Below are 20446 nucleotides of genomic sequence, written 5' to 3' on the forward strand. Positions count from 1 at the left end.
ATGACGTCACTAGCACGTGACTGACGCAATAAAAGGCAATCGCTCTTGACGCGCTTCCTCTTTCGCAGCGAGTCACCGGATGGAGCAGGTGGCTGTAGACAGTAGACGAACAAAATAAAAGAACAAAATAAAAGTTAATTTGTATATACGCACACAGTCTCACGTCTTTCTTAATGATGTAATGGGCAAACTTTCACGGGAGGGTTACGGTTTTACCGATGATCTCCCCCTCTCGAGCTTCGCCCACTTATCATCATTCATTCCGTGGATATGGCGTGATTTTTTAGGAGAGGCCAGTAGGGACCAAGAGCCCTGCGAGCGCTCCTGGGAGAAACGTGTGCTGAGAAGTGGTGGTGTCAACCCGATTGTTCTTCTCTCGCTCTTGGTCATGCGTAGTAATGGTCTTGGGAAGCTCGCGACACTCTCCAGCAAGTCTGGCTGTGGCAGAAATAGGTGCACACTCAGCTCGATCCGGCTTGTAGGGAATGATTGTGTGCTACGAATGCATACCGTACAATAGAAAGAAGGGTGAAAATCCAGTAGTGCTCTGAGGGGTGGTATTGCAGGTCCAGGTGACGAAGGGCACAATGGCGTTGCAATTGGTGTGATTGGTGTGAAAGGATGTCACCGAGCATACGGTTAAAGCGTTCGGTGAGGTCATTCGTGGGCGGGTGGTAAGCCGTAGTTCTTCGCTGAACAACGTGCACTCTTCCCGAATACCTTCGATGGCCCCGACAAGATGACATGGACTCGATCGCTGAGCAGCTGGATCGGTGAACAATTCTATCAGCGAGGTGATTCATTGATCCTACCGCTGTTCGGCAGTGATGGTGTGAATGTCGATGGGAAAACGGTAGGCTGAGACACTGAGCAGTGGGAATTTTTGTCAAAGAAGGAGGAGCGCGAGAGGGCGTCGGCATCAGCATGCTGGCTTACTAGTGGTACAGCAGCACCTTGTTTATTGATGTACGGCCGAGTCGCCCAGCAACACGCATTATTGAAATACGTATATGCTTACCGCACACCGCAGGGGTTTGTTCACCATTTCCGAAAAAGCAAGTCTGCTTGCTTCCAAAGTTGCAGCCAAAGCTATCGCTGCAGAAATATGTTTTGGTACTCTTCTGTCTTGATGCTAAAAAAAATTTAGAGCCGAAAAAATATTTTCAGCGACATGTAAAATATTCGCAACAAAAAATGCCAACACCCTAATGGTTCTTAGTAAAACGTTTTCTTGGGCTAGTTGGTTCATGGCTTCTAAACAAAAAATATTTGCGCAAAACGACACAAGTCTCGCGTACCTGTCTGTCCTTGTTTAGTCTTGCGCTAGATCTTTTGTTCTTCAGGACGAAACGTTCTGTTCTCTTGTACACGTTCTAGTTAATCGCGCATCAACGGTCGCTATTGTACGGGGACATTTCATGGCTTTTGTTGCGTCTCGTATCGCACAAACGCTGTGAGCATGACCCAGAAGATTTCAACCAATCATGAAGACCTAGCAGAGGATGCTGAATCAAAACAGTACAGTGTAGTTACTAGTACAGGTTGCCGGGGTCTTTGTTCCAAATAGATAATAATGGGAAACAGATGTTTTTTTATAAATTCATTGATACGTGTTCTAACACCAGGTTCTACTGTGAATAGGAATGTACAACTGCGAGTTTAATTTACACTTGTGTTGCTAAGGAGCTCTAAAGCACTGCTTCGTGTCTGTGCTAAGCACGTTTTCTAGAGAAAGAGCGCTCTGTTACTTCAGACGAATTTTGTTGAACGAGCCCTGCAACACTTTTTCAGGTAACCATCAAATGGCTTCACTAAAGGCCATTATTGCCTCACGAATCGACTGCCACAGAAACTTATTGAACCTATCGAGTACGAGCGCAGTTACAGAGATTTGTCGCACGCTGTAATTGGTTTCTTTCTTCTTTCGCCCCGACGAATGCACTAGAAGGTAAGCAGGAAGAGGTGGCACGAGGAACAGACGCGGGCCTCATGACCTTGAGCACCCTTTCTTTTTTTTTCTTCGAACGCGCGGCTTACATTCATTGTGATCACGCGCATGGATACATGGCGGCCTCCCCGGCAACATCGTTAACTATACAGCCCGCGATGCTGAAATCAGCTATTGGCTGTGAATTTGGATATATGACGCGGTCGTTTGGGTATAAGGCATCATTTGTAGAATGAACAGGGAATTATTTCTGGCTGACTTTGAGAATTAATTGTAAATTCCAGGCCGTGTGCTGCGCTTCAACGTTTCTCTCCAGTGTTCTCAGGAGCCTCGAGTACTGATCGGCAGTGTTTTCTGCCCATGCTGAAAAAGTGTTTTAGGGCCTCTTTAAGGTAGTAGCGTGCGATTCAGTATGCTGGAATTACAAAATACCTCAATACAATCTCTTATCAAGAACTGCAACGCTTCTTTAACTTCTTCAAATTATACGGCACTTCCCAAACGTGCATTTTACTCGTCACGGCATTATTAACGGTCATGCAAAAATACCACGGTTCGGCCATTCAGCTTGGCTCATAGTAACAGCAATATGACATGTTACGGTCACCGACCGGCTCTACCTACTTATTTGATACTCTCTTAGGTACAGAAATGAGCTGATAAGTACGCCTCCGGCTAAAGCGAACAGACAAAGAGGTAAAACTTCTTGAACACAACTGCGTTGAAAAAGAAATGGGCTACACAAAGCGCTCGTACGTTCCGCCGGCGTCTTCGATTGACCCATTATGCATGAAGAGCATTCAGCGTTTAATCCAGCTGATCAATCGCAGCAGCAGCTAGCACGACCAAGATAATTTTTATCTCAACCCCATATTAAACGACCCTCAACTTTGTCGTTGACTCGACCGAGTTGATCACAGCGTCACTGTCGGAATAAGATGACGCCGAGATTATGAAGCACAGCTGCCTATTATATCTAATAAGCTGTGACTATTTCTGCTCAGGGATGGCGTTGCCGTCGATATTTTCGAGTCAAGGTGGAGGGTTGAGTACAGGGACGTTCTCGAATACGGGGGTAAGGAATTGCAAAGGTTTCGAGGTAGAATGACAAATTTAATAATTAAATAATTAATTTGGTCATTAACCTTACAGACTCCAGATAGAGTATTGCGGGATGGAGACGGTGCAGAGAAAGACAGTTGGGGAGCAGTAAGCATGATATACAGTTGCATAAATAGCAACGCAACGAGAATGAAATAGTGAAAAAAGAACGTGAAATAAATAAAACGAAGGAAGTTGCACTAACACTTGTGTCCCTACCTGTAAATACAAAAGGAACACACTTTGCAGAAATGCTTATATAAAAACAAAATTAAAAATTTGAAAATTATAGAACAAAACAAATGCTACGTTTTAGCTGAGTAAGCATTATATGCCACTGCTTTTCGCTAAGGTTACTGGATCTTTAGCCTGTGTTATTAGCCTAGGTTAATACTGCAGGACTATCGGGAAGTGAATGCAACTTAGTGCGTCTTGGAGACGGCAGGCTTCTGCGTCAGCGCATTAACTGCTTATTGGTATCTCTGAAGTTTTGAACATGACGCTGCGCATCTCTGATGGTGCCGAACGCGGAAAGTGCCAACACGCAAGTAGACCATAACTCTCAGTTAGGTCTGGTGATCTAGGGATGACGCGACAAGGAATCAGCATTCTCATGTTGGCGGCGGGACTTGTACACAACTGTGTATGAGTACTCCTGTAGTTGTAGACCCCCCGGCCGTGATGTCTACTTGGATCTTTTAAGGATGACATCCAGGATATGGCGTGATGGTCGGTGATAACTGTTAATGGCCGTCCTTACAAATATGGCTACAATATGTGCACTGCCCACGTGAGCGCGACGCATTCGCGTTCGGTCATTGAGTAATTGCGTCGCGCTAGTGACAAAAGACGGCTAGCGTATGAAATGACACGCTCGCAACCATGATGTGTTTGTGCCAAAACAGCTCGAATGCCCTTCGGTGCGCACTTCTGTTAGAGCGGACATATCAATGTGGCCGAGAATTGGTGGCGTCGTAACTCTGGTGGTTTACTTGAGCGAACGCACTGGCTCGTTCGGGTCCTCAGACACAAGTGACATCCGTCTTGAGTAGTTCCGTGAAGGGGCGTGGAAGCGTCAGCGAAGTTCCTCACAAACCTGCGAAAGTAGGAGCAGATGCCCACAAAGCTTCGAACATCGTTCGCACAGGTGCGCACAGGGAAGTCCTTGACGAACTTTCTCTGTATCTGGACGAAGACCAGAGCATCCGCAAGGTGCCAGAGGACAGTGAGTTGCCGGTGACATAAATTGCATTTCGACGAGAAAGAATGGTCGAGAGAAGCTCGAGGTGGGTTTCGAAGGTCGGCAAAAAGACAATTACGTCATCGAGGTAGCACAAGCAGATTGACCACTCAAACCCGTGATAGAGAGCGTCCACCATTCGTTCGAATGTAGCTGGAGCATTGCATAACTTGAACGGCATTACTTTGAACTGATATAGCCCGTCAGGTGTTATAAATGCCTTCTTTTCGGGATCCATGCCGTCAACTGCTATATGTCAGCACACGGAACGAAGGTCAACGGAAATATTTGCTCCTCTACTGAAGTCAAGGGCGTCATCTATCCGGGGTAGGGGACGCACATCCTTTTTCGTTACCTTGATAAGAGTTCGGTAGTAGACCCAGAAGCGCCAGCTGTTATACTTCCTGACGAGCACGACAGGCGAAGCCCAAGGACTTGAAGAAGGCTCACTGATGTCCCGGGCAAGCATCTTGTCGACTTCTTTCTGGATGACGTGGCGCTCGGTGGAGGAAACACGATAGGGCCGCCGGTTTAACGGATTGGCATCGCCTGTGTTGATGCGATGCTTAAGGACGGTTGTTTGGCCCAGTGGTTGGTCATGGAGATCAAAGATTTCTTGGTACGATGCAAGAAGGCCAGGTAGCGCGTGTACATGCTAGGCTGGGAGGTCAGAGACGTAATTTTCGTCATGCATTCTTTGTAGTGCCCAGCTCAAGACTGGTAGGCGACGGCGTATCCCCAGTTAAGGGGGAGATGTGAGAGTCGCAGGCGGGGGCAAGGGTTGCAAGGAATATGCCTCTGGGCAGCATTTTAGAGCAAAGTCAAAAATTCGCAATAGGGACATATGCCGCGTTGTCCTTCGTACTGATCACATCTCGCCACTGATCGTACTGATCACATCTCGGAGCAAAAGCGTTTGCGAATATATATACACCGTATGTACATCACAACGCAACATTCCGCGATGAGAGGACACTGCATAATCTCCGACGGCCGCAGGCGGATCGGAAGGGACGTGTACATAGGTCACGGCTCGATAGGGTAGGCGAATATAGTCGGCTGAGCAAGCCTTTCCGGCGCAGGATCAGGAGGCTGAACGTCATATTGTAGGGCAAATTGAACAACCCCCGCAGAAGTCAATGAGGGCCGATTGTTCCCACAGAAAATCAGGTCCCATGATGATTTCATGTGGGCAGTGCTCCAAGATGTAAAACAAAACAAAAGTGTGGCGTCTGGCAACAGTAACACGATAGACACACATCCCTGTTACAGCCGGTGTTGCACCGTGGCCACGCGGACTATAGCGATCCGAGCAGGAGTGAGCCCTTTCTTTAGCCGAGCACTGGGACTCGAGTTCAAGACCGAGATGTGAGTGCCAGTTTCAACGAATGCTATTATCGGTTTACCGTCTGGATTTACATTGATCAGATTGTTGTGTCCACGTAGCGTAGGCAGGGAATTTCGGGTCGAGTCATCAAGGCAGGCTCTAGGAACTGCGCCCGTTAGTTATCGGGGTACTAGCGGGAGTATGAGGGCGAAGGAGAGCGACGACTGATAGGCGAGCGGGACAGGTGTCGGGATGGCGACGGGGAGTGTTGTGGTCGTGCAGGCAAGGACGGCCTAGCGGCGTCGTCTTCAACGTGTACCGACATGCGGGAACCATTAGGCGTGCGCCGGGTGCTTGCATAGTACGGCCATGGCTGCGAGTTCCAGCAACTGCGGCAATGACGTGAAATATGGCGGACGCGTCGACAGCAGAGGCAGATAGGCGTGTCATTGGAGATTCGCCAATCCGCCGAGCTCCGGTAACGAGGACGGGTGTACTACGTTCGGTACAGATCAGCTTCACTAGTTACGCGGCAGTCGGGTCTGTTAACTGGGGAAAGCGTTTGTTGCCCGGCGTTGGCCTGTTCTCTGCGCAAAAGTGTCTTGATTAGAGAAATCGTTGCGTGAGGATCTTCTGGGGCACTGCCTTGAGCAGGAATTGGAGATACTGCTTCGAGTTCGCGGGGAACAATGCGCACAATACAGTAGGATTCAGCAGGTAATGGTGGCAAAGTGGCGTCCTCGCAGGTACATATTGCAGCCGTGCTGGAAGGCGCGAATAGTGTGGAGTAATGCGACGACTTTTCGCGTCTTTAAAGCGTCGGCCTTCATTAATGACGTCGTCCACTGTTTATAAGTTTCTAAGCACCACGAGTGTGAACACATAATTTGGAATTCCTTTGAGGATGTGCGCGACCTTTTCAGCTTCTGGCATCCTTCCACCAACGTTGCAGCAGAGCGCCAGCACATCTTGAATGTTGGTCACGTATGACTCGGTCCAGCTCTGGAGACGGCACACGAGTTCTTTCTGTATAGCACGTCGGCGCCCAATAGACTTGCCGAACAGATTGATGAGTTTTTGCTTGAACACGTCCGAACTCGCGATCTCTTGCTTGTGCTTGGAAAACCACGCTTTTGCCGTGCCTTCAAGATCAAATAGGATATTGGCGAACATAAGCGTCGGGTCCCAGATGTACAGTGCGCTCACCCGTTCTTAGAGCTGAAGCAAATCCTCGATGTCAGCGTTGTCGGTGCCAGGAAACGTGCCCGGGTCGCATGGCTGTGTCATGACGACGGTGCGGTTTGTGTTGGTTGTTTGCGGCGCGGTCGGTTGAGGCTCGGTTGGTGCAGTTTCCGATGCAACGTCGTTCCCGTCTTGAGTGAAATGGCAGATGTGCCAAGGAGCGTCCGCTGCATAGAATCGTCGTGAATGTTGAATCTGGGAGGACCCGTCCTCTTCGGCAAAATGTTACGGGGAGCAAAAGCGTTTGCGAATATATATACACCGTATGTACATCACTCGGAGGCAGGCATACAAAATGGAGCCATGTGATGTTGATGATGATGATGGCCTATTGTTTAGGGCGCTCACCCACAAATGCGGATGGGCCAAGTACCGGGCGGCAGGATCTTGGAGTTAAATACTTATGAAGCCAAAGACAAGCGCTGTAACTTCAGACAAGTCTGCACGAGAGATCAACATACGTCGTTTTCTTCCGTACTGTGTTCATATCTGGCGCCCCATGGTAATAATCGAAGGATATTGCGCTACCTTTAAATTAAGGACTTGTTTTTCTTCACTGAAGAAGCTTTAAGAAGTGTCGGGAACAAATGGATACATAAGCTGTCTAATATACAGGGTGTCCCAACTATCACTAAGCAGCATTTAAAAATGAGGAATGGCGTCACGGGAACCAAACATAATGCAAATTGCTCCTAGCACATTGGAGTAGCTGCTACTATTTTTTGTTATTGAGGTCTAATTATTTGTCATAGTTATATATGGAACTGCACAAGTGCTCACCAGATTATGAAAATGTCGATGGGGCATATGTATGCACGTTCAAATGATATCTAACTGTGCTATATCCAACAGCGGTCTTATGGCAGGTTAATTTTTTTGTGAAAAATAACACGTGGCTAAATGTGAAAAATAACACGTGGCCACGCTCGCACCTGCAAAAGAAAGCAGCTATCTGAAACAAGCTTAGGCAACCAACCACTTTGCTTGTTGTCCGCTGCCCGAGACAGCCTGCTAAACTTTGTCAAGGGTAGAGGACGAGTACCAACAACATGCGTCGAAATTTTAAGAGGGATTCATCTCGTCGATTGTGCGCCAATATCAATATCCATATCTCACGGCTGACTGTTCTCACTAGTAACGCGGCCGGAGCACTGTTCTGATGATGGTGCAGATAGTGCGATCCATATTTTTTGTCTTTTTCTGCATTTTTTTCTTGATACTGCCTTCCTCGCAATGAGCCTGCTTGAGGGCACTGCTTTCTGAAGCGCACTGCAGTCTAGTTGCTGCAAAATATTGGAGAACAGAGCAACTTGGAGCATGCCAGTCTCTCGAAGAAGAGGAAACCGAGGCGGCACCGAGGGCACGCGCACGTGGCCGGTGCAGCAGATCACCTTTAGTATTTCCATAAAACGGACGTATCTCTTTCACGTCTGAGGAAGCAGTCATTTCATATCACTAGTTACGTTTCATTCTTTTTTTCATATTCCACGGACTTTCTGTAATCAACCGGGCAACATATCAGGCGAAGCTTGCACTAAGCCGCACAAGGCTTAAAACAGCGAAACTGTATGATTCTGAACATTATCAAATTGTTTCTACGTTGTTTCTAGCCCTTAGAAAGGTGATGAAGGTTGTTTCTAGGTTGCTTCTAGGTTGTAGCTAGGCTCTAGCTAGGTGATGCTAGGTTGTTTCTAAGTTGATTCTCAGCGCAGTCCTGGTTCAAGGTAAACCACAGACAGTCACAGACACGACAGGGATATCCAAACTCCAGCGACAGAACCTCGCGCTGAAAGCAAGCGCTCACGCCTCTCATAGATCTACAGCCACGTCGTCGTTGGTGTAGGCCTTCCATCGCTTGGGTATCATCTCGCAGGCGCCGTTGCTTTTCCCGTTCCCAAGTATCCTCTCCGTGTACGTACTTGGACTCCGGCTCTCCGCCGTCGCTTCGCAGCCATTTGTTGGCTAACTTTTGCGTTCTTAAATTTTAGTGGACCAGTGGTGAGTAGTGGGATTTACCCTTGTGTGGCACATGCCCGTTTATTATGACGACCGTTTTTCAGTACGGGGTGGACAAGGAACGATTCGCTAAACAGCTTCGCTGTTCAAATGAAGACGCAATTAGTACGCTGCTGACAGTAGCACAGTAAGATGTCATTTGAACATGCCTACATATGCGTCACTGACATTTTGATAATTATACGAGTATTTGTCGAATTAAGAGGATAATTATGAATATTTAATTGAAACTCCTAAACTAAGAATAACAGTTGTTAATCCAGCGTACAATATGTACTAGATACGCTTCGCGTAACGCCGTTTCTCTGTTTTAAAATCTTGCTCCGTGATAGTTGGTACACCTTGTAGTTATGACAACATTTGACCACTGCTCATTCTATGCAACATTCAGTAAACAAAACGGATGGTGAAGTCACCATTACGAATATATTCACACTTTGCAGTTTTACAGTAGTACCAACGACTTCGTATCTTTAACCATAGACATAAACGATGTACTTGCCTGAGCTCACATTAGCCATATTGTGAAATAGCAGGAAGCCCAAGCATACGTATGTGCAAATACTCATTGTGCCTGTGAACACCAACTGCATACAAGAGGAAAAAATGCCATAGAAAAGGTACAGCACTTGACCATAAACATCTTATACTGTCCATGAAAAGAACATGCAAAACGTGATTCAACAGGCATCGTTTGACCGTATATTAGATACTTGTGTTCTGAGATATTGAATGTATTACGCTCCTAATTTCTTTTGTTAATATAGGTTTCGTAATTTTCATTCAGTGCTTCATGACCTAATGACGTTGCAACTTCAGGTAGATTTTATACATTGGGTATAAATAGATTATGATGCACAGGTCACCCGTAATAATCTTATTGCTGTGTGGCAAATCCAGAGATCGCAAATTTCCTGCTAGAAAATACTTCGCTTACATCAATAACTCCTTTTTTGCAATCTGAAAATGTAGTTAAACTACATTGCTAGGTAAATCTGGCCGAAAGCAGTGACATTGCACTAGTATATCTTTTACAAAGTAATGAAATTACCTTAAAAATCTAATCATTCGTGCACTAACTCATTAACGTTTTCTTGAGGCCCTAACTACGATTGTACATGTACTAGCCTCTTTGAATTTTCTTCATTCTTATTTTTAGTCGCTGACCATTCCATAAGTACCAGCCAGTGGTAAATTTGCTGATAGTTGTTTTTGCTCCCTGTTTGTCCCATCAGCAGAAACTTGTTGCCATCCTTCTTTATGGGGCTACCATCGAAAGTGCCGCAAGGACAACTTGTCACTGTTTTGACGATGCTTCTATCTAACCTGTCTCTAAGCATGCTTGACCTTGCCTAAATAAATCAAATTTGGGCGGGGGCTGTACCTGTGACCACAGAACCTAAAAGAATTATCGTGTTGTTACACCAGGACTGTTAGGTGCAACTCCGGCAATTTTCTCACATACAGTGGCATTATCCGAATTGTACATGCAAGGTGTCCCTACACTTCCAAATAAATTTCCGCATATTCGAAGTGCACATGTTTGAAGGAATCTGTTTGGGGCACGCGAAACGTAGTCTAACAATCACTGTCAAAATTATAGAAACAAAAACAAAATCGGCAGATCCCACGCGTTGTGAGAATCGCTTCATGCGAAGCAGTAGCGAGTGATCGTCTATGCTGCATCCTTTTTTTTTTTTGCTGTGAGTCAAGCGTTACGAAGTGGATCGACGTTCATTCTCATTCTCCCGGAGACATAATGGCGCTGGACGGTCAAGACCAGCCGTTGTAGGTCAAACGGTTCGAACGTCCCGTACAGTTCCAATGCCAGGAAAACCCTCCGCAGCGTCCACAGCTCCTCGTAGGCGACATCATCCGGTAGTGGGCCGAAGTCAGGAGCCGGTGGGAGCCGTCGGGCGGGCATCGTGCAGGTACCTCGGGGCGGGGTTGTTGACATTGGGCGCCAAATGTGGAGGTTTAGGGCTGCGGCTGCCCCAGAAACCCCTTAGGGACGAGACCAAGAAAGACCAGCAACCATCTTTACTCCGCCGAGCCTCGGCCGCAACTGCCCGCCGCCAGTGGCTGCCTAGCGCGAGCTGTGAGCGCGCCCCGTCGTCATTGTTCTGTTGTACGAGTGCTCCCACAAACTTTATTGCATTTCTTTCAGCCCGAGGGCACATTAATGCCAGATGGTATCTCAAAGCACTAGCTGCCAGAAGGTTAAAGCTATGACGATAGCATCGTTGATGGAGTCGCTATTGACTTCCGTATATTGTCAAGATTGTAAATATCACCAGAAGGCACAGAGAGCAGTTGTTTTATTACCTTTGCGATACGGCGTGACACGAAAGTGTCACTGGTAGCTTTGTTTAGTGCTCATGAATTACTCGTGATTTGAAATCGGCGTTCTAAACATTGTTTCACAGCTACAACCAAAATGTACTCATCCGATGTGGGCGACATTCTAAAACTTCACTGTTTTAGGTTCCTTCAAAAGCACATTGGAACACTCTGCGAGGAAGTCTTGATTACAATAGCTGAAACACACACAGCGCTTCTTCTTTTAAATCTCAAGGGGGTGAGAGGAACCCGCAAGTGACTGGTTTACAGCATGGTCCGTGTAATGGTGGCAATGCGCTCATGAAACAATGCGACACTGAGTGTATGGAGAGTGGAAGATGCCGTGTTTGGCGTACCAGTAGGGATTTGTAATATCCAAAGATCACACTCATTGTGGAAATGAATTTTATGCGAAGTTGTGAGCGAGTAGCAGCAGCCTATATCGGATATTTCGCTTTAAGCCATGCGTTTCTTAAGACACCCCGCGCTTTGATTAGGTTCATATTCGAGTCATTACAAAATAAGCCGAAATAATAGAAGCTGTTCCTATATAAAATTACTTTTTCCGAGGACTTCGCTGCTGACACTTTAAAGCACTTATCCTTGCCATGTGCTACAAATGTGGTTTCAGGTGGCTGATGAACATAAGTGATGCTTTAATTTCACTTAGCAACTCGTCATATTCAGTCTTATTTGGCCCGGTATTATGCTGGGCATTTTCCAGCGTAAGCTATTATGAACTCGCAACAACAGCCGATTTTTGTGGCGTTGTCCGCCGCCGGTGTCTATCGAAGCTTTCGCGCACACTGGATAAAAAAAAATAAAAATTGGCCGTGCATCTGCGTGTTTCGCTGCAAATGTCGTCTAAAGACGATAGAAGAGGCGCTGCGTGAGATATGGACGCCATCTGGCAATACGTCGGGAAACATGAGTGCTGTGTTGCGGGCTGGTAGTCCCGGCGCAGCAGCAGGCGAAGACCGGCGGTGACCAACGCGACCGGCGGAGACGCCGGCCAGCCCGAACACGCGGTTTTGCGCGAAGCGCTGAAGCAGAAGAAACGTCCGCACTCAACGAGTACTCTCCACACACTCTTTTATTTACACGTCGCCTGGGTAAAACAGGAATGCCAGAGCGGCGCCCCATGGTATTCGTACAGTGCAATACTGAACCGAAACCGAAACGCAACAATGAGCTCGTGCAGAGGGCACGAAGGAAGCAAGTTTCAGCGCAGTCGCATTTTCAGCGCAGCTTAAGAAACTAGGGTCTCTAGAATTACATATCTATGTATTTCCTATTAAAGGAACACACCACCTAATACTTGCCTAGTGATGTTGCGCCTCAGATATGCGTAATGTTTGCTTTTTGATCAACAATGTACACAAGTATGAACCTAGTCAGCCGTTCAAGATGGCTGGCCCTTGGGCAAGTGGTTCAACTTTGGCCGGGTGGCTGAATCGAGTGACGTGCCGACAAGCAGAAAGACAGACAGGCAGACCAAAATTTCTGCGTTTAAGTTTCCCAAGAAAGACTATCGTCTTTAAAAAAACACGGTTCGAGGCGGATTCGAACCCAACCTTTATGCGTGGCAAGCAAGCGCTCCACCACAAAGCCTCGCCACTGCTTGAACCTTCATCAGAAAGACAGCCTACGCGAGAGCCATGTATGGGGAGGAACGAAAGAAGGGAAATTTATCAAGGGAGTTTCCTTTGTTAGACACAGCCTCACCTGAAAGCGAGATAATGAAACCAAGGACAGTATAGGGGACGCTAGTTGCATTCTTTTAACTGAACTGCACTGATTATAATATAAATGCGAAGAACTTAAAGTGGACGAAAAAACAACTTGCTGCTAGTAGCGACCGAACCTACAACCTTCGGATATCGCGTTCAATGTTTTACTAATCGAGCTACAGAAGCGGTCGTCCTGCTGTCCACTTTATCAGGTATTTAGGTTAGTGCAAGGCTGAATGTTAGCTAGCGGCGCTCATAACCATGACGACGAATGTGCAACACTTTTTTGCAACCTGGTCAATCGTTGCACTTGTTCTTTTTATGAGTTCTCAGCAGCCCGATGAGCCCCCGCATACTACCTCCCTTATTCCACTTCCTAGTTCTACTTTCTATTTCAAACTGCGAATCGCAGCTTCCCTCATGGTAAAGGGCTCATTGTATACTTTTTAACACGAAAGTGTTTTATGCCGGGGTCCACCAGGACTTGAGTGACGTATTTCCGTCACGGAAATGACGTCAAAAAATTTACACGATCAGATGGCAAAGAAAAAAAGTTTTGTCAACAGGCGTCGAGCCCACGACCGCTTGGTCCGCAACAACACATGCCAGGCACGCCATCCACTGCGCCGCGGTCACAGACTCTGGAGGCTTTACAAACGCGCCTTTTATATCTACCACTCTCCCAGTCGGCGGGGTGGTGTTGCCCTCTGGGAGCGGTAAAGTAAAGTAATTCGTCATTACTGTGGCCTCCGCGATTAGCACCTGCAACGCGTTACACGTCCGTCCCATTCGGCGCATTCTCAATAGAAGTTCAATTTTGTCAATTTCTTAACATACCGCGAGGTGGCGACCTTAGCTCAAGCGTCGTAAAAGCGTCGGCCTCGCTCATAGCATCACGCTAATCCAAAGCAAAAATAGCTCTTCGACGCGCGCCTGCCTCACATGGCTGTAACACCGCGTTCCCCGCTCACGCGCTTGCCCCGAGAAAAATCGCGGCCGTGCTACCGGGGCGGCACGACGCGCTTTGCGTTTCCCTCAAGCCCGACGCTTGGTGTTCAATCACATTTTAACAGGCCGCGCGATGGCGACCAAGTTCTGCATCCAATATGCGACGCTCTTGTGGCTATCACACCTCGTTCTCTTATTACGCTTTCACCGTTAACTACTAGCTGCCACAAGGGTTTGTTTAATCATTTAACATGGCGTTAGTCGTCGGGATGAAGATGTACGCCCAATCATCAAAGTGGGTGCATCCACGTTAAACTCAATATACATTGTGCAAACTCTCTTATATCAATGTACAGTAAACATTCAGTTACTTCTGTAAGGGCACGCTTTACTTTCGTGTTATTTCGATTCCTATGTTGGAGGGATCAACCAATTTTTTGTTTACCTCCTCAAACTTTCCCGGATTAACTTCCAATCGCCAGGGGTACACATCGGCTTTATCATTAGGTAGGAGTCTTCTAGCAGGGCAGTGCGATGGGTTGGGTGGTTATGTAGCAGACCAGAGCGTGCTAGCTCAGGACGACGGCTCCGCGTTCTTCTAACAAATTCATTCTCTTTATATAGTGCGAAAGAACAATTATCATCAATTTACAGCTACGACAGTAGCACGTCGTTTTCTGGGACAATTATGCACCTAGTGTGTGAGACATCTACTTGAAAAGGTTGACTAGAAATTTCGAGCAGCTCTTCATCAAGACCTCCGTGCTATTGCCCATAACTAATAAACATACCAAATTATTATGACGGAAGCTGCGCAAAAAAAAAAAAAAAAAAAAACGTCGACAAATGCAGAACAGAAAAGCACAAGCGAATACTAACTGAAATTTTTATTCAAAACTCGAAAAATATATAGGGAAACCCACGTGTGCCTGATTAAACAAAAAGCTGATTGAAGCTTATCTTATTCTCAAAGCAGGAGACGGTTATGTCGCCATGCCCTCCGTAGCATTACGCAAAGCAGATATTGGGTACCTTCATTGATGCGCACATGTAGTTCTTTTAGATGCGTAGCAGCTTTTGCTCGCGGCTGTGTCCGTCCTTCAATCATGTGTGCTGGCGCGCGCTAGAGCGTTCGGGCCTGTGTAAGGGGATGGGTAAGACGCTGTGGCCTCTCCCCCTCACACTCTCTCAGCAATCATGTGATGGCATCGGGGAACGAGATTCTGCAGACGCGCAATGAACGCACGTGCTCCCGCGTGGCGTGGCCAAGGTCTTGCGTGGCGATGAACCCGCGTGGCGTGCTCCAACAAGAGTTCGGGACGAGTAACAGCAACAGCAACTAAAGTGAATTGATGGTGTCCTCCACTTGCAAGGACGCGTTAACATCGGGCAATGGGCCCGCTATGAACGGAACTTGAAGTCGACCCATGCGCTGTTTCGTATCCCCGCATGGTTCCCTTTAGTGGGAGGTGGTGTAATTTTTTTTGTTTAATCACGCACACGTGCGTTTGGCCTATATGTTTTTCGTGTTTTCATTAAAAATTTCAGTTGTTAGTATGCGCTTGTGCTGTTCTGTTCTACCTATGTCGACGTTTTTTTCCGCAGTTTCTCTCATAATGAATTACCTACTCGCCAAACCTGCCTAACTACTTGGTGTTGCTCATTCCTTGCTCTTGGTGATCGCATTGTATCATCGCTCTGATCAATAAGCAATAATATGACTACAAACGTGCACTTACCGAATATGTTGAGCATCGGTTGAATACTCCGCGAGGCACTTCCATTTGATTGTCTGCACATGGGTGCACATCAAATGACATTTAATGAAAGGTCTCAACGTTCAAGCATAAGCGTTTCGCTCCTTCATATGCCGCGGTTGCTTCTAGATTGATGCCTGAGTTTGTGTCACTTCTATTGCCTTGACAATGTTTGCAGTTGTGAAATAAAGAATTTAGTACACCTTTATCCTAAAGGATCTGTTGAACTTATGGGGAAAAATGTTATCGTGCTTATGGCAGCAAAAAAATGCATGCACTTTCTTCCGTGGCACGCGATCAAGATGTTTTTGTTTGACGTACATATGTCATTGTGAATACTTGGAATTACACGCAGATTTCTCTTACGAAATACAGCTGATGTGGACAAATCTGTCTTGAAAACGTCGAAACAATGAGAGGGCATCCAGTCGTCTGTCAAATATTTTAACGTTCTTCAAGCCCGGTAATGATGTGCGTCGGTAGCGTGGTGCGTAGAGAGTCCGGTAATGAACCAACCACTTTATACTAAAGGTTCTTTTGAACTTATGCGAAAAAATATCATCGTGATTATAGCAGCAAAAAAATGCATGCACTTTCTTCCGTGGCACGTGCTCAATATGTTTTTGTTTGACGTACATGTAAGTCATTGTGAATACTTGTAATTACACGCCGATTGTTCTTACGAAATGCAGCTGATGGGGAGAAATCTGTGTTCGAAACATCGAAATAGTCAGAAGGCATCTAGTTGTTTTTGAAATATTTTAACGTTCTTCAAGTCCGGTAATTATGGGCGTCTGTAGCGTGGTGCGTAGAAAGTCCGGTAATGAACCGACCACATGAATTCAAGTAGCCACTGCAGCAGATGCATGCAAATTTTGCTTTCTTTTTTTTACTGTTCTGCAAGTACTGGGATCGACTATAACAGGAGCGATATGCATAGTTTATAGCAGCGAAGCTGTTTAAGCTAGTCGTAATGAGCCTGAGCTTACCTCGAAAAATAAACAGGCATGAAAAGTTTCGCAGCCGGGAACCGAACCTACGACCTCTCGGTCCGCGAACATAAGCGCCCAGCGCACTACCGACTAAGCCATCGAAGCACATGCACAACACTCTGTCACACAGCTATGTCGCCGGGGATATATAGGCGTGACCGGACGGTGCCGCCGTCTTTCAGCGGTGGTGTTAAGTAATGCGCCATGACACTTACTAGTGCCGATGGGGAACGATTCGGCGACGACGCATTTAAAGCATGGGCGTCGAGATTGCCCGTAGTCTCGTAAGTCCTGGTTAAAGCGTCTTGATACCAGCGAGAAACGCTGGCTACGTTGCCACTGAAAAGGAAGAAAGCAACAGTTAGCCCAATACTAGGGAATGGGAAAGGCAAAGGTGCCTACGAGAAGACCCCGAAGCGATGGAAGGTCTACGCCAACGACGACGTGCCCGTATCCGCGATGCGCAGCGCCTATAGGGGCGCCACTGAAAGCCGCGTAGCGGCGGCCGTTGGAACCGCTGGTGGGTCGCGTAGCAGACGCTTCATTTGCGCGCGTGCGATTTGCCGCTTGTGCGCGTCCCAGATAATTACTTTTGCGGCAGTAGTGTGCGCAAAGGAGCCGCACTTTATAATAGTGGACATGTGTCCGATGTCAAAGCTGTGTTGGACGACAATGTACGTCACCATGCGCGCCGAGTGTTTGCCACAGACAAGCGTCAACAAGCTTCCCTACGAAGTGGAGCTCATCGTAAGTACACCGCCTTCGTTATAACGTCGCGATCAATAATGCCTGCATGCGTTGACGCGTGAACCAACGTTTTTTCTCGACACAGTAGCTTCGTTTACGCGCCATGTGTTTATATAGTATATTTTGAGGGAGCGCTGTCGCACCGCAATTGTCTGTTCACAGGTGCGGCCACGCGAAAGGTCAGCGTTGGTAAAACTTTGAAACCCGCACGATAAACTTGTGAAAAAATACACGATACACTTGTCATCATCGGTGCAGAAGCGCACAGCGAACATTCTGCACCGATGATCGCATTCCAGTGCCATCAATAGGTAGAATGCAGCCGATTTCGTCCAGCACACGTGTGATTCCACGGCGCTTTTGTAAAGGAGCCGTCACCTTCCCCACATTCTCTGGCATTGCGCTTCGCGCCATTCGTTTTTCAAGAGAGCCTAGGCATCGCGTCTCATCACTAATAACAACCTCATGTGCATTGTAGCGTCTACAATGCAGGCGAGGCGACCATGTGTAAACGTAGTAGCGTTCGCTGAAGACGTCGCGACATAAATGGAGAAATAAAAACACTGTAATCGTTCTAACACTGCCGTAAACAAAGCACGATTGCTTACTTTCTACGTCGTACAGCCGCAATCCACCGCCGCCGTCGCTCTCGCTCATGAAATAGCCCCGGAAACCTGTAGAAGTGCGTTCCTGCGATTTTTTGTGTGTGTTTGAGCAGCCGACAACGCAGCAGTTATTTTTCGACATCGCTGAGGCCCGACAGAGTCGTTAAATCACGACGAAAACACATCCATCCGTGCACTCGCGTAGACGCTCGCGGGAACACTGCTCGCCGGGACCCGTCAGCGCTTCCGAGCCGTGGCGGCAGATGGCGTCGTCGGCGCTTTGCGCATCGCCTATATCTACGAGAAGCGCGAACGCTTGGTATCAGCACGAGTTCGTCTCTGGTTGGACACCCATGTCGAGTCTGTGACTGCATGAGAGGTGCGAATGCTTGGTTTCAGCGCGAGTGTATGTCTCTAGAGTTTAGACATCCGTGTCCTGTCTGGGACTGAGTGTGGTTTAACTCGAACCTCTCTGCGCTGTGAATAAACGTAGAAATAACCTAGAATCACCTAGCTAAAGCCTAGCAACGCCCTAGAAGCAACCTAGGAGCAAGTCCTATGTTCTAAGGCCAAGACACAACTTATAGGCGCAACCAGATTAATCTTCAGAATCGCCCAGTTTCGATGTTTCAATGCTTGCGCAGCTTAGCGCTCAGTGCAAGCTTCGCCAATGTTTCTTTTTTTTACTCAGAAAGTGCACATTTCGATTAAAAACAAAGCAATATATGAAGGCTCCGGTCGCTATGCAAGTCTTGTTCTTGTGTATAGGTAGTTCTTGCTTATTCACTGTGTTTCATAGAAGAATTAGGAATTGGCGCAGCTTCTTTATGAGGTGTTAGTATTTCGTACAACGCGAGTGCTTTTGTAATGTCTACATCAAAACAACGACGACAATATATAGCGAGATGTAGCAACACGGTGTATAATTTGTTGTTCTTCAGCAAAGATGCGTTATAATATATCTAATTGGGCTACTCTTTAATACTGGAGTAAATCTGATAGCACACATAGTCTCAGACCACCCGCCGGGAAGAGACCGAAGCTTCAGAAAATGGTTTGGTGGTGGAGGATCCACGTTTTGTCATCAATGATCGGGCGCTTGAATGTCAGTTGAAAGTCACGTGGACCAAACTGCCACAATGTAAAGATGACGGATAACCACTTGTGTCGGGTGACCCGGAAGGTGAGAGGTGAAGTTAAAGTTTACTGGTGAGGTTGATAATTGTGTTGGATACTTGAGAACGTCGTTTAACATTCTGAAGTAATTTCATCAAATGGTATCAGACGTACATTTTGTGTTTTGGCGCTAGCAGGATTTCGTAGGATCTTTAAGTATTCTGCTGGTAAACCCTAATTAAAGGTCACGATCGCAAGCCGTTTCGTGTAGTTTTCTGTAACCAAGTGCTGCGTGGAGCCTGCATCGAAAGATCGTGTGCAAAATGCTTATTAAAATGGCTACAAGTTGCCTCACCAGGGTTTTAACAATCTGAAGACACCACATCAATTTGGCAGAGACCGACAATACGTTGACGACGTCAACATCTGTCGCTTGAACAAGAACATACATGCGCGCTACTGCACTATTCGACGGTAGCAAAGGCAGTTTTTAGTACACACTGGAGGAGACCAGTCGATAATAAGTAAAATACTAGCCAAGATTTCGAAAAATTTGGAGCCGCTCGACTATGTGAGAGACGGAAGACCAGCAAAGTTGTCTGTTTTGTTTATTATACTTACAATTTTTCCTCTTGACATAGCCATTTTTCTAGCAACGTCGTTGGCTTGATCTTCGTCAGTTAGTTTATCCTGATGGCACCGATTGAGCTCACGTTTCTCTGGCTGCTGGTACTGTAGATGGGCGCGCGGCGTGGTCCCGCCTTCTCTCTGAGGTGGCGTGAAATCCGCGCCGCACCATCTGCGTGCTGCCTTCGCGCCTTGTCTGAGAGATCAGGGGAATAGGCCGCGTGGGTGGTGTGTTTTTGTCAAAATGTCGGAGTTATCCAGATCCTTTACATGGACAGCTTTTGCTGTAGAAACGTGACGACGCCTGGCTTTCGAATACAAGTTTACGCAGCTGGCGGGAGTGTCGTCCGACCATTCAGTGCATGCTCGACCCGCATTCGGGGTCGCATTTTTACGTTTGCTTCCAGGTTGGGCCCATTTTCGCGAAAATGTTTTAAGCTGAAATTTTCGCAAGAGAATATAACAGCCGATCACGATGCCGGATATATCACTAGGAAAGCCAGCTGACCCATGAGAAAACACACTTACGAAAGAGAAGTTTTGTGAATTCGGCCCCCGATTTCTCGCCGTCATTCTCCACAAAGCGTAATCAGCCGCACCATCATTTATACTCTCGTGATATTAAGCGGCGAATTACCAGACCTTCTCCGTTTATTGAAGCCAACGAGCACGGACCATTTAAGTACGGCATCCGTGTAAAAGTGTTACGT

At 47.0% G+C, this 20446-nt stretch overlaps 1 protein-coding gene across 3 annotated transcripts in view; it reads right to left on the minus strand.

Moving 5' to 3' along the window:
- Positions 1–20446, minus strand: part of LOC119373315 (uncharacterized) — a 64951-nt gene that overhangs the window by 12450 nt on the left and 32055 nt on the right. For all 3 annotated transcript variants that reach the window (XM_037643341.2, XM_037643340.2, XM_037643342.2), the window contains exons 2-5: positions 16857–16980; positions 15632–15684; positions 9377–9461; positions 1019–1132 (exon numbers count right to left, since the gene is read on the minus strand). In XM_037643341.2, the coding sequence (XP_037499269.1) occupies positions 1019–1132; positions 9377–9461; positions 15632–15684; positions 16857–16980 (376 nt within the window). The remainder of the gene's footprint in view (positions 1–1018; positions 1133–9376; positions 9462–15631; positions 15685–16856; positions 16981–20446) is intronic.

This window comes from Rhipicephalus sanguineus, chromosome 11 (assembly GCF_013339695.2).
Source record: "Rhipicephalus sanguineus isolate Rsan-2018 chromosome 11, BIME_Rsan_1.4, whole genome shotgun sequence".
NCBI lineage: Eukaryota > Metazoa > Arthropoda > Arachnida > Ixodida > Ixodidae > Rhipicephalus > Rhipicephalus sanguineus.